The 15235-nt window shown below is 56.8% G+C and overlaps 1 protein-coding gene across 5 annotated transcripts in view; it reads left to right on the plus strand.

The window, feature by feature from the left end:
- Positions 1 to 15235, plus strand: part of ccdc135 (coiled-coil domain containing 135) — a 303907-nt gene that overhangs the window by 259487 nt on the left and 29185 nt on the right. For all 5 annotated transcript variants that reach the window (XM_072486250.1, XM_072486255.1, XM_072486247.1 and 2 more), the window contains one exon: positions 14136 to 14246. In XM_072486250.1, the coding sequence (XP_072342351.1) occupies positions 14136 to 14246 (111 nt within the window). The remainder of the gene's footprint in view (positions 1 to 14135; positions 14247 to 15235) is intronic.

Genomic DNA, 15235 nt, shown 5'->3' on the forward strand with positions numbered 1-15235 from the left:
GAGGAAGCAAATGAATTCATCTGGAAAACGGGCTGAAGACAGTAATAATGGACAATTAAGAACTCAAACAAAACTTTTATTTCTGTTCTGAATGCCTACAGAATCTTGGGGAAGGGGGTGCCGAGAAGGCAGACGTACACTAAAATGAGAAGGGAGGGGGGAGGACAAAACGGGCTGAGAACAAAAAGAGCTGCTACTTTGGGGGAGCCACCACGCTGACTAGTATGCCAATATGCGGGAGTATAAAGGGGAAGGAAGCCCCCATCAGAATAGTCACCTGGATCGTTTGGGGACTTAACGGGCAAGTGAAAAGATCCAAAGTCTTTGCTCAACTAGAAATACCTGAGGGCCGACATAGTCTACCTTCAAGAGACACCTGAGGGAGAAGTATCGACTGAGGGTAAGGAAAAGCTGGATACAACAGATGTAACGAGCGTGATTCAGTATGAGGGCAAGGGGGGGTGGCCATACTGTTGAGCAAAAGGACAACCATCACAGTGACATTCACAGTGATGGACCCGGGGGACGGAACGTAATGGCTAGTGGTGCCCTGGAAGGGGCACCGGTGGTGCTTGTAAATATATTAGCCCCTAGCTGGAATGACGCGGAGTTCTTTAGAAAAATCATGGCGGAGATTCCCGACCTAGACTCTCACCAACTCATCCGGGTCCAGACGGATTCCTGGTGAGACTTGTATAAAAACGTTACATCAGTACTGGCCCTGCATATGAGGGAGATGTTCAATGACTCGCTGTTAAGAGGGCCCCTGCCGCCCAGGCTGGCACAGGCCTCAATATCACTGATCCCTAAAAAAGACAAAGGCGGTGTGCGGTTAAAACAGACCCATCTCACTCTTGAACACTGATGCCAAAGTCCAGGCAAAGGCCCTGGCGAGGCGACTGGAGAGTTGCATCATGCCGGAGGTAGTCGTGGAAGATCAGATGGGCTTTGTCCATGGCAGACAGCTAACAGTGAACATTTGACACCTGCTGAACGTGATTATGACCCCATCCGGAGAGGGGATACCAGAAGTGATCATTTCCAGAGACGCAGAGAAATCCATCGACAAAGTGAAATGGAGGTACCTCATGAAGGTACTGGAATGGTTTGGGTTTGGACAGGTTTCACCTCATGGGTGTATAGCGCTCCCATGGCAAGCATATGGACAAGCAACACCAGCTCTGAATATATCCGACTGCATAGAGACACGGCAGAGGGATGCCCCTTATCCTCGCTACAATTTTCCCAGGGAATCGAACTACTCAGATCTCAGGTGGTGGAGAGACATCCAGAGAGGAAACAGGGAGCATGGGGCGGGATTCTCCACTCCCACTGAAGTTAAAAACTCACCACTATTCTTAGAATTCCCCCTATACCAAAAAAAGGGTCGATATTCTAAATGGTGATCAGGAATTCTCACTCCCCGACTCCGATGCAAGCTTCAGTGGGTGCTATTCAGGTCAAACTATATTTTCAAGTTATCCCCCGGTATAACCCATACCTTCACCGAAGAATTTTACCTACTTACCCCTCAGTAGCATTGATATCTTGGGTCCTGCGTTGCTAAGTAAGTAAAGTAGGCTAATAACCACTGTTTCAGGTTAAAATTTTAAAGTTATTTTATTATTATATATTTTCTTTTAAAAGCTGCAATTACTGTCTTTACAGGAAGGTAAAAAGATCTTGCTTCTGATCCTTCTGGTTGGTTGAAGGGACCTTCATGCCAAACTTGACAATCAATCTTTTTAAAATCTGGTCTTCTTTAGATGTATTCACTGATGAGCTCGGTTGCTGTGTCCTATCTTCCCCATGTACCGAGCTATGAGAGCTGGCTCTGCCGGCTGTCTCCTTTCTTCGGGTTTTTATATAATTCTCAGTTATCTAGTTTTTATGATCTTATTGCTAAGTAACTCTTGATTCTCTTTGATTGTAAAAAGTATCTTTGGTCTAAACATTCATTTTGACATAACCTCATCTCATAGATCTGATTACATTGTGTCCTTTGTGGTGTTCAAAATGCTTTGGTTTCAAGAGGTGTTACTTTTAATTCCTGTCATTTCTACAGTTTTATTTTCCAATTGTGTCCTCAGCTCAATTTTGACTTTGATTTTGGCTTTGAATTATGTTTCTCGAAGACTGATAGCCTCCAGTTTTCTTTAATTTTCCTGGTATTAGCAAATTTTCACACCTAGAATCTCATCCTTTCTTTTCCAGTTCCTTACTAAGATAGTTACATTCAATGAAGGTGTGAGCCATTGTCTTTGGCTTCATTCAAAATCCTGAACGTCATTCTCCGACCCCCCGCCGGGTCGGAGAATGGCCGTAGGCCGCCGTGAATCCCGCCCCCGCCGAAGTCTCCGGTACCGGAGATTGGGCGGGGGCGGGAATCGGGCCGCGCCGGTTGGCGGGACCCCCCGCTGGATTCTCCGGCCCGCCCAGAAATTGCCTGGTCCCGCCGGCGTAAATCAAACCTGGTATTTACCGGCGGGACCAGGCGGCGTGGGTGGGTTCCGGGGTCCTGGGGGGGGCGCGGGGCGATCTGACCCCGGGGGGTTCCCCCACGGTGGCCTGGCCCGCGATCGGGGCCCACCGATCCGTGGGCGGGCCTGTGGCGCGGGGGCACTCTTTCTCTTCCGCCTCCGCTACGGCCTCCACCATGACGGAGGCGGAAGAGACTCTCCCACTGTGCATGCGCGGGAAACTGACAGCGGCCGCTGACGCTCCCGCGCATGCGCCGGGAAACTGTCAGCTGACGCTTCCGCGCATGCGCCGCATTTCCGTGCCAGCTGGTGGGGCAACAAACGCCATTTCCGCCAGCTGGCGGGGCGGAAATCCCTCCGGCGCATGCGTGGTTGCCGTCCGAAATGCGGCGCCGGCCGCGTCATCTATGCGGCGCCGCTTTTACGCGGGCGACAAGGCCTGGCGTGGGTAGATGACGCGGCCCCGATACTGGCCCATTGTCAGGGCCTGAATCGGTCGGGATCGGGGCCGTTCCACGCCGTCGTGAACCTCGACGGCGTTCACGACGGCGCGGCCACTTTGGCGTGGTGTAATTGAAAATATGGACAAATGTGTCATTTGAAACATGGAAGTCTGGCAATATCTGGGGCGAAATTCTCCCCCAACGGCACGATGTCCGCCGACTGGCGCCAAACACGGCGCCAATCAGACGGGCATCGCGCCGGCCCAAAGGTGTGGAATGCTCCGCATCTTTGGCGGCCTAGCCCCAACATTGAGGGGCTAGGCCGACGCCGGAGGGATTTCCGCCCCGCCAGCTGGCGGAAATGGCGTTTGTTGCCCCGCCAGCTGGCGCGGAAATGCGGCGCATGCGCGGAAGTGTCAGCGGCCGCTGTCAGTTTCCCGCGCCTGCGCAGTGGGGAGAGTCTCTTCCGCCTCCGTCATGGTGGAGGCCGTAGCGGAGGCGGAAGGGAAAGAGTGCCCCCACGCCACAGGCCCGCCCACGGATCGGTGGGCCCCGATCGCGGGCCAGGCCACCGTGGGGGCACCCCCCGGGGTCAGATCGCCCCGCGCCCCCCCCCCAGGACCCCGGAACCCGCCCACGCCGCCTGGTCCCGCCGGTAAATACCAGGTTTGATTTACGCCGGCGGGACCAGGCAATTTCTGGGCGGGACTTCGGCCCATCCGGGCCGGAGAATCCAGCGGGGGGTCCCGCCAACCGGCGCGGCCCGATTCCCGCCCCCGCCCAATCTCCGGTAGGAGACTTCGGCGGGGGCGGGATTCACGGCGGCCTACGGCCATTCTCCGACCCGGCGGGGGGTCGGAGAATGACGTTCAGGATTTTGAATGAAGCCAAAGACAATGGCTCACACCTTCATTGAATGTAACTATCTTAGTAAGGAACTGGAAAAGAAAGGATGAGATTCTAGGTGTGAAAATTTGCTAATACCAGGAAAATTAAAGAAAACTGGAGGCTATCAGTCTTCGAGAAACATAATTCAAAGCCAAAATCAAAGTCAAAATTGAGCTGAGGACACAATTGGAAAATAAAACTGTAGAAATGACAGGAATTAAAAGTAACACCTCTTGAAACCAAAGCATTTTGAACACCACAAAGGACACAATGTAATCAGATCTATGAGATGAGGTTATGTCAAAATGAATGTTTAGACCAAAGATACTTTTTACAATCAAAGAGAATCAAGAGTTACTTAGCAATAAGATCATAAAAACTAGATAACTGAGAATTATATAAAAACCCGAAGAAAGGAGACAGCCGGCAGAGTCAGCTCTCATAGCTCGGTACATGGGGAAGATAGGACACAGCAACCGAGCTCATCAGTGAATACATCTAAAGAAGACCAGGGGCGTCATTCTCCGACCCCCCGCCGGGTCGGAGAATGGCCGTTGGCCGCCGTGAATCCCGCCCCCGCCCCCGCCGAAGTCTCCGAAGGGAGAAAAGTCGGCGGGGCGTTAATGGCGCCGCTGCCGCGGAGAATGTCACGGGTCTGCGCAAGGCAGCCGATTTTCGGCCTGCCGATATTCTCCCTTCCGGATGGGCCGAAGTCCCGTCGACGTGATGACCGTTCACGTCGACGTCAATCAAACCTCCTTTTCATCGGCGTGACCCGGTGCTCCAGGCTCACGCCGACCAGCGAGGAGGTGAGTGACGGCCTGGGGGGTTGGCTCTGGGCAGGAAATGGCGTGGCCGCAGACTGATTGCCTGAGGAGAGGTGTGTCTCGGCTTGTGTGTGTGTGCGGCGGGGGGGGGGGGGTTAGAGTAGGCTGGGCTCCGGGGGAGTGCCGGGAGGGGGTCCGTGCCGGGGTGGAGGTTGGGGGTTGTGGAGGGGGTCCGTGCCGGGGTGGAGGTTGGGGGGGGGGTCCGTGCTGGGGTGGAGGTTGGGGGTTGGGGAGGGGGTCCGTGCCGGGGTGGGGGTTGGGGAGGGGGTCCGTGCCGGGGTGGAGGTTGGGGAGGGGGTCCGTGCCGGGGTGGAGGTTGGGGAGGGGGTCCGTGCTGGGGTGGAGGTTGGGGGTTGGGGAGGGGGTCCGTGCCGGGGTGGAGGTTGGGAGTTGGGGAGGGGGTCCGTGCCGGGGTGGAGGTTGGGGGTTGTGGAGGGGGTCCGTGCCGGGGTGGAGGTTGGGGGGGGGTCCGTGCTGGGGTGGAGGTTGGGGCGGGGGGGGGTCCGTGCCGGGGTGGGTGATGGGAGGGCAAATGAGTTGGTCCACCTGGCCAGGTGCCAGCCTCCAACAGTTGGACCCATGCGGTCCATGCCACCTGGCTGGGGGGAGGAGGGGATATGGGCAATGATGACATGTCGTCGTTCCCCTCCCCCCCACCAGGTCGTCATGTTTTCAGATCATCCAGCGATGTTGGCCGCCGTGGTGGCAGCCGCTCATGTCTATGTTGCCCTGGATGAGGAGGAGGAGGAGGAGGAGCGTGCCAGAGAGGCGGCGCAGGCTGCCGCAGAGGGGCAGGCGGCAGCCGCCCAGGCTGGAGGGACACCTGACCGACAGGACGAGGAGGGGGAGGAGGACGTCGCGGCCCCACGGCAACGGAGGCACCCGAGGGCGCCCCGTGTGTACCGGCCCCGGCAGTCATACCAGGACCTCACGGACCGGGAATGCAGGAGGAGACTCCGGATGAGCCGGGAAACCGTGGCACACATCTGCCACCTGCTGGCAAACCTGTCACCGCGTGGCACTGGCGGGGGACACCCTCTCCCCGTGTCCGTCAAGGTTACGGTGGCCCTGAACTTTTATGCAACGGGGTCATTCCAGGCACCGAGTGGGGACCTGTCCGGCATATCGCAGACATCGGTGCATCGGTGCATCCGGGCAGTGACAGATGCCCTTTATGCCATGGCGCACCGCTACATCCGCTTCCCCGTGGACCGGGCCAGCCAAGATGCCCGGGCCGTGGGCTTCTCTGCCATTGCCGGGTTCCCCATGGTCCAGGGTGCGATCGATGGGATGCACGTCGCCGTGCGGCCACCTGCAGATAACAGGGCCGTGTTCACTAATAGGAAGGGGACCTATTCGATGAACGTACAGGTGGTCTGCGACCACCGCATGATGATCCTGCACGTCTGCGCCCGTTACCCAGGCAGTGTACACGACTCATTCGTGTTGTCGCGGTCATCCATCCCCGGCATGTACGAGGGACGCCATCCCCGGCTGAGGGGCTGGTTGCTGGGCGACAGGGGCTACCCATTGCGATCGTGGCTGATGACGCCTATACGGAGGCCACGCAATGAGCCGGAGAACCGCTACAATGATGCCCATGTAGCGACAAGGGGAGTGATCGAGAGGTGCTTTGGCGTGCTGAAGATGCGTTTCAGGTGCCTGGACCTCTCTGGGGGCGCCCTCCAGTATCGGTCAGATAGGGTCGGCCGCATCATTGTGGTGTGCTGCGTCCTGCACAACATAGCCCAGCAGAGGGGCGATGTGCCGCAGGCAGAGGAGGGCGGAGTGGAGGAGCAGCAGGAAGAGGCCCAGTCCTCCCCAGATGAGGGGGATGGGGGCAATGGTCAGGGCAGACGGGGTAGACACAGACGGGTGGCTGTCCACCGTTATCGGCTGGCCCAGCGGGCACGGGACAGACTGATAGACGCCCGCTTCACTGACTAGATGGGCGTGGGAATCGGGTAGTATGGCCACAGACCGCACACCATGACAACAGCCGACCACCCACACCCCCCACCCATCCATCCACCCAGCACCATCACCCCCCTCCCCAACCCCACACACCCCACCCGCATGCACACCACCCCCCCACTCCCAATTGCCGATCCACCGGCGGCACAACGGGCCGGGCTCACCCAGTTGCGGTTGGACGCGTGTCTATCGCAGGCCATGGAGAATGATGACAGCCCGCCTCCGATGAGCTCCTGGCTCTACATTGTTGGACTATGTCTGACCCATGGCCACAGTACCACCATCCACCCGGACCATCCCTGCATGCGGCTGTGACACTGCAGCGCACGGTCCCGTCCTCTGCCCGGGGGATGTTGATGGCGGCCCAGGGGGAAGGGGGCAGACTCACCTGGGGCTGAGGTAAGACCACCCCTCACACACACACTTGCGCTCAACGTACATGACACCCCCGCACACTTTGCACAGAGCACAAAGGCAGCTTCGGTAGGTGTAACATTGACTTTAATAACCAAAGGAGTTCATGCACGTGCCCTAGCGCCTAAAACTCATCTGTGCCCTGCACCCGTGCCAACTTACTCAGTGTCTAATTGTTTGGCCTTACGGGCCCTTTGACTACGTCTACGTGGTTCCCCAGACGGTACAGCAGAACTGGAGGTGGACTCCTGTGATTCCTGCCCTCTGACACTGGATCCCTTTGGCGGCCGTTTCCTGGGGCGTCCTGGCCTAGATGGGCCAGGCTGCGGCCCGGGCGACTGGGATGGCGAGCTGCCAGCCTGTCCTGCCCGTTGCCCACCCGATGCACCTGGGACGGAAGGGGGGGAGTCCGAGGTGTCGCGGTGTACCGGGACCTCCCCTACAGAGGGAGCCGGGACGGACCACACCACCTCCTCCTCCCTCGGGGTGCCCGATGGCCCCCAGGCCTCTACATGGGTGGGGGATGCGAACGGACTGGCCATCCGACGCGCCCCCGACATCTGGCGCTGCCAGTCCTGGAGGCCCGTGCTGGTATCGACAGGGGTCTGCAGGTTTGCAGCCATGGAGCCCAGGGGGTTGTCGAACCCTGTCTGCGACAGTGCGACGCCAGCTCGCACATGGCCACTGGCGCCGATGCCCTCAGCGATGGCCTGCTGAGACTGGGCCATGGCCTGCAGAGACTGGGCCATGGCCTGCAGAGACTGGGCTATGGCCTGCTGAGACTGGGCCATGGCCTGCTGAGACTGGGCTATGGCGTTGAGCGCCTCTGCCATCTGGCGCTGGCACTGGCTCATGGCCTCCTGTGAGAGGGCAGCCATTTCCTGGGCCACAGACGCCGCCTGCACGGAAGGCCCCAGGCCTCGCAAACCGTTCCCCATGTCTGACACCGTCGCACCCATTGCCTCCACCGCGGACGCCACCCGTGCGGTGTCAGCCTGGGTGGCACGCATGACCGGGACCACTCCCAGCTCCTGGATGCGGGTGGACTCCTCCACCTGCGACCGCAGCCGCCGCAAGCCACCCGTCACCCTATTCGCTCGTCTCCGTGTCGGTGGTTGCATCGGATCTATGTGTGGGTGTGGTAACTGCAGGAACCCGGGATCCATCTGGGCGGCAGATGTTCGCTTGGCCTGGGCTGCCCTCCGACCGCCCGGTCCCTCTGCTGCTCCTACCTCCACCTGCTGTACCGGGACGGCTGTGTTGTGCGCACCAGTGAGTGTACCAGACGCCTCATCACTAAAGTGCCCAACCGTGGTGAGTGTTTCTGCGATGGTGGAGGGTGTTGGTGACAGCAGTGGCGTTGTGTCGTGCTCTTCGTCCCACTCTGAGTCCATGGCACTTTGGGGTGGGGGTTCGTCTCCACCCATCCACTCTGAGTCACTGTCCGGTATTTCGTCTTCCCGGGTAGGGGTGTCCCGGGTAGTGCTGTCGGGCCCGGGTAGTGCTGTCCCGGGTAGGGGTGTCCTGGGTAGTGGTGTCCCGGGTAGGGGTGTCCTGGATAGTGGTGTCCTGGGTAGTGGTGTCCTGGCTCGGATGTAACGGGGGCCTGTGGCTGCCCCCCTCATCGCTGGGTGGTCGCTCCCGCACGTGACGGGGGTGTCGTCTCCCTGTTGCTCCAGGTCTCTCCGTCTCCCATGGTCTCCGAGGGGCATCCTGCGGGCGTCGCATGCTGGAGGGTTCGGGTCTCTCCGTCTCCCGTGGTCTCCGAGGGGCATCCTGCGGGCGTCGCATGCCGGAGAGTGCGGGTCTCTCCGTCTCCCGTGGTCTCCGAGGGGCATCCTGCGGGCGTCGCATGCTGGAGGGTTCGGGTCTCTCCGTCTCCCGTGGTCTCCGAGGGGCATCCTGCGGGCGGTCTGCATCTGCGGGGATGGGTGCCTGGACGTTTGGTCCTGCGATACACAATGAAGCATGCATGGTTAGACATCAGGCAGTGATCAGGTGATACGGGAGAGGGGGATATAGGGGAGGGGGGATATGGGGACGGGCTGTTGGTGGCTCACTTGCTCGTGGGGCCCCGACCTCTGCATCAGCAACCTCCCGGTCGTCAGGTCCGCCAGCCAGTTCCAGGGCCCTTTCCTCGTGTACGGTCAGTGGCCTCTCATCAGCGGGCCCTCCTCCAGTCCTCACATGCTCCCTATTGTTGTGTGCGCGCTTCTCCTGGGGGGGGGGGGGGGTGGTGGCAGGGGTAAAAGGCAACAGTGTTAGGCAGGTATATGAATGCACGCCATCGGTTGCGCGTGCATTGCAGAGGTTAAGGTTAGGGCTGGATTCACTTGGGGATATGGGGGAGGGGGGATATGGGGGATATGGGGGAGGGGGGATATGGGGGATATGGGGGAGGGGGGATATGGGGGAGGGGGGCATATGGGGAATATGGGGGAGGGGGGATATGGGGGATATGGGGGAGGGGGGATATGGGGGATATGGGGGAGGGGGTGATATGGGGGAGGGGGGATATGGGGGAGGGGGGATATGGGGGAGGGGGATATGGGGGAGGGGGGATATGGGGGATATGGGGGAGGGGGGATATGGGGGAGGGGGGATATGGGGGATATGGGGGAGGGGGGATATGGGGGATATGGGGGAGGGGGGATATGGGGGAGGGGGGATATGGGGAATATGGGGGAGGGGGGATATGGGGGAGGGGGGGATATGGGGGAGGGGGGGATTTGGGGGAGAGGGGATATGGGGGATATGGGGGAGGGGGGGATATGGGGAATATGGGGGAGGGGGGATATGGGGGAGGGGGGGTTATGGGGGAGGGGGGATATGGGGGAGGGGGGATATGGGGGAGGGGGGGATATGGGGGAGGGGGGATATGGGGGATATGGGGGAGGGGGATATGGGGAGGGGGGATATGGGGGAGGGGGGATATGGGGGATATGGGGGAGGGGGATATGGGAAGGGAGGATATGGGGAGGGGGGATATGGGGGATATGGGGGAGGGGGGATATGGGGGAGGGGGGATATGGGGGAGGGGGGATATGGGGGAGGGGGATATGGGGAATATGGGGGAGGGGGGATATGGGGGAGGGGGGATATGGGGGAGGGGGGATATGGGGGAGGGGGGGATATGGGGGAGGGGGGATATGGGGGAGGGGGGATATGGGGGAGGGGGGAGGGGGGATTGGGGGAGAGGGGATATGGGGGATATGGGGGAGGGGGGATATGGGGGAGGGGGGATTTGGGGGATATGGGGGAGGGGGGATATGGGGGAGGGGGGGATATGGGGGATATGGGGGAGGGGGGGATATGGGGGAGGGGGGATATGGGGGAGGGGGGGGATATGGGGGAGGGGGGGATTTGGGGGAGAGGGGATATGGGGGAGGGGGGATATGGGGAGGGGGGATATGGGGAATATGGGGAGGGGGGATATGGGGGAGGGGGGGGATATGGGGGAGGGGGGATATGGGGGAGGGGGGATTTGGGGGAGAGGGGATATGGGGGATATGGGGGAGGGGGGATATGGGGGAGGGGGGATATGGGGGATATGGGGGAGGGGGGGATATGGGGGAGGGGGGATATGGGGGATATGGGGGAGGGGGGATATGGGGGAGGGGGGATATGGGGGAGGGGGGGATATGGGAGAAGGGGGGGATTTGGGGGAGAGGGGATATGGGGGATATGGGGGAGGCTCACCCTGCCTGCTCTGACGAGGTCGTTCACCTTCTTGTGGCACTGGGTGCCTGTCCGTGGTGTCAGGGCCACAGCGGTGACGCCCTCTGCCACCTCCCTCCACAGACGCCGGCTGTGGCGTGGGGCAACTCTGCGGCCGTGCCCGGGATACAGGGCGTCCCTCCTCTGCTCCACCGCATCGAGGAGCGCCTCCACATCGCGTGACTCGAATCTCGGGGCTGAGCGACGGCCAGCCATCAAGTCGGGTGTTGCGGTCGGCTGTTCCGGTCGGGTGGGGGGGAGCTGCGCGGCCTTATGAGCCGTCACGCCGTGCAGCGCGTATGACGCTGCACGGCGTGAACCACTGCGCAAGCGCGGATCCCGTTACGTCGCTGCTAGCCCATTTCGGGCCGCAGACTATCGGCCCATTTTTATGACGTGACGCAAGTGGGATTTGCGCCGTTTTTTGCGCCGATCGGCGGAGTTTCCGCCGATAACGGAGAATTTCGCCCCAGATTTTAAAAAGAAGATTGATTGTCAAGTTTGGCATGAAGGTCCCTTCAACCAACCAGAAGGATCAGAAGCAAGACCATGTGTGGTTGCCGTCCTCTCTAAGTCCGCCCCGCAAGAAGATGGGGGACGGACCTTGCGGGGCCGTGGAAGGAAGGAGGTCCTCCTTCAGAGAGGACGGCCTGACGATCGGTGGGCACCGATCGCGGGCCACCCCACATTCCAGGTGAAGCCCGGTGTAGGATTCCCCCCTCGCCCCCCCACAGGCCGCCCCCCCAGCGTTCACGCACCGCCCACGACTGCAGCGACCAGGTGTGGACGGCGCCTGGGGGAACCCGCCGTTTTGGCCTGGCCGCTCGGCCCATCCGGGCCTCAGAATAGCAGGGGTGCCGTAGAATCGCCATTTTGGGTGTCTCCGGCGATTCTCTGGCCTGCGGCCCGCGAAACTCGACCGGGCCGTTCCCGCCGCTTGGGAGTCGGACCGGCGGCCCCGGAAGTTTTGGCGGCCCAGGCGATTCTCCCAACTGGCGTGGGAGTGGAGAATCGCGCCCATGGAGTCTCACTCTATGCGGATGACGTGCTCCTCTAAGTCTCAAACACCCCAGCCGCATGGGAGAAATAATGGAGTTTGGAGCTTCTCAGGTTACAACGCAACCTGAGCAAGAGTGAAATTTTCCCCGTGAACTCCCAGGGGGGTGGAATCAGACCTGGGAAAGCTGCTAGTCAAGTTGGCCCAAACCAAATTCTGATACCTGGGGATCCAGATAGCCCACAACTGGACAAGGATCCATAAGTGGAACCTATCAAGTCTGGTGGAAGAGGTAAAGAGAAATCTGCGGAGGTGGGACTCGCTCCCGCTCTCCATGGCAGGGAGAGTGCAGACACTCAAAATGAACGTGCTGCCGAGATTCCTCTTCCTGTTCAGATCCCTCCCGATCTTCATCCCCAAGGATTTCTTCACCAGAATAGATAAACTGATCATGGCATTTGTATCGGCCCCATTTCCATTTCCCCAGCCAAGTACTCAAGAAGCCCGATGGTGGCGGCCACACTGAGGACGTGGAAAAAACTCAGGCTCCATTTAAATCTGGGTACAATGTCCACCATGGCTCCCATCTCCAAAAACCATAAATTCACCCCTGCAACAATGGACTTCTCCATTAAAATGTGGAGACAGGACCAAATGGTACTGACAGTAGGGAACCTATACGTAGATGACAGAATGGAGATCCTGGAGGAACTAATGGACAAGCTCCAGCTCCCTAAAGGGAATGAGCTCTGGTACATTCAACTAAGGAACTTCCTCCGCAAGGAGACTGCAACGTTCCCCCAACTACCCAGACACACCCTACTGGGCAGACTTATAACATCGGGCAAACTAGGGGACAGTAACTGTGCTGACATGCACGGACAACTGCTAGAGGAGGTAAAGGCCTTGTTGGACGAGACACGGGAAAAGTAGGAAGAGGAACTGGGCACAGAGGTTGAGGGAGGACTCTGGATCGAAGCACTGCACAGGGCAAACTCCACCTCCTTGTGCACAGGGCTGAGCCTAACACAGCTAAAGGTAGTGCACAGGGCACACTTTACTAGTATATGCATGAGCGGCTTCTTCCCAGAGGTGGAAGACAAATGTGAAGGGTGTCAGGGAGGCCCAGCCAACCACACACATGTTCTGGTCATGTCCCAGACTTGTCGGGTACTTTTTCAAGGCATGTCCAAGGTCCTGAGAGGGCCATAACGGGATTTGTGCCCATGGTGAACGGGCCCTCTAAATTTTGCTCTAACAGTTTCATCAGGTATTTAGAAAAGGAAGGGAGTAAGTAAAGTGAATGTTGGTCCTCAAGAGAGTGAGAATGGGCAGTTAATTGTAGATAATAAGGAAATGACAGATGAAATGAACAAATATTTTGATTCTGTTTTCAGAGTATACAAAAAATTTCCAGTAATAGCTGTAAACCAGGAGGTAGAAGGGAGAGAGGAACTTGGTGAAATTACAAAATAGAGGGAAGCTGCAGGCTGACAAGTCTATGGGTCCATATGGACCCCAGATGGATCCTAGGGTCTTAAAAGAGGTGGCCAATATGGTGGTAGAAACATTAGCATTCATTTTCCAAAATTCACCAGATCCTGGAAAGGTTCCATCAGACTGGAAAGTAGCAAAAATAACACTTCTATTCAAGTAGAGGGAGGCAGAAAAAAGGTAACTATAAGCCAGTTAACTTTTTTTTTAATTCCATGAAGGGGCAATTTAGCGTGACCACCTGTTTGTACATTTTTTGGGCTGTGGGGTTGAGACTCAAGCAGACACGGGGAATATGTCAGTTAACTTGATGTCTGACATAGGAAAGGTTTTAGAATCATAGAATCCCTACAGTGTAGATAGAGGCATTCGGCCAATTGATTCTGCACCGACCTTTTGAAAGACCACCCTACCTCAACCCAATCCCCTGCCCTGTAACCCTAAGAGGCAATTTAACATGACTCTATTCTAACAAACTATATTAACGGCGCTATATAATTAAATGCAAATTGGTTTAATATTTGTTGAAATTTATGTAGGAGAGCTGGACAATTTCTTGAAAGATATTTATATATTAATCTGCCCTAATTTCAGTATTACAAACATCAGACTGACAGTGCCTCCTGCACCAGTGTTATAAGTGAAATATGTAAACTGGGGTCATTTAGGCACAAAAAACACACAAAGTTCACATCAAACATCATGGTTGAGCTGCAATGCGTGCCTTTTTATGCCAGCAAAGCCAGAGAACCTTTGTAAAAATAGCAGTACAGAATTGCACAGAGCCTATTAAATGTTGGATACGAACTTCACCAATTAGGGGTTCTACCCAGAGTATGTACAAGACAGGATTTAAAGTTAAAGAACTTTCAATTAACAAGTGATCATTATTGTGTTTAAGATACGTGAATTTCTCAAGGACAGAGCAGCTGAACGCAAGGCAAATGAGCTGGTAATCTCCGTGTATGACACAGAAAGAAATGAAAAAGCTAAAGAACATAGACGGGAGCAGGTGAGTGTGAAACAAAGTATCCCAAATCTGCTTATGCTCAGGAAATCCAAGCACATCCCAATATCCTGGAATCCAGATACGAGATGGTTAGCGGTGTAGCTATTGGATTTGAGAGTGTGAAAGGGCCATATTTATAGCACATGTATGTGATTTTTTTTTCAGTGAATCCTGTGCTTTTTGACCTGAAGGATGGTAGTGCTGGGGAATGAGGTTATTCTTCTCTTTTACTGCCAGTATCTAAAATAAAGTTAACAAAGGCAATTGGAAAGTAAAAGGGAAGTAAATCATTGTGGAAGATAAATGCAACAGTGTTATAAGAGCAAGAAATTCAATTGGGGTGCATACTTTTTAAAAAAATATTTTTTTATTCTCCTTTTTCTCATTTTCTCCCAAATTTACACCCAACAATAAACAATAATCAGTAAACGAATGTAATGTCAATCCCCATATCAATAACAACAATCCCATCCTCCCACAAACCCCCAAACATTAGCCGCATGTCAACATAAACAAATGACAAAGAGGAATCAGGAATCACCCATAGTCACCATTAACACATACAGTCCCCCTCCCCCCAACCTTCCCTGCCCCCAACCCCCCTAATGTTCGATGTGATCCAATTCTCGAAAGTGCTTAATGAATAACGCCCATGAATTCTAGAATCCCTCCATCCTTCCCCTCAGTTCAAATTTGACCTTTTCAAGCGTCAAGAATTCCAGCAGGTCCCCCCACCACGCCAAGGCACAGGGTGGAGAGGTTGATCACCATCCTAACAGGATCCGCCTTCGGGCGATCAATGAGGCGAAGGCTGCAACATCTGCCTCCATGCCTGTTTCCAACCCTGGCTAGTCCGACGCTCCGAATATGGCCTCCGAGGGCCCGGGTCCAGTTTCACGTGCACCACTTTAGAGATTACCCTAAAAACCTCCTTCCAGTAATCCTCCAGCTTTGGACAGGACCAAAACATCTGAACGTGATTTGCGGGGCCC

Source organism: Scyliorhinus torazame, chromosome 2 (assembly GCF_047496885.1).
Source record: "Scyliorhinus torazame isolate Kashiwa2021f chromosome 2, sScyTor2.1, whole genome shotgun sequence".
NCBI classification, from domain to species: domain Eukaryota; kingdom Metazoa; phylum Chordata; class Chondrichthyes; order Carcharhiniformes; family Scyliorhinidae; genus Scyliorhinus; species Scyliorhinus torazame.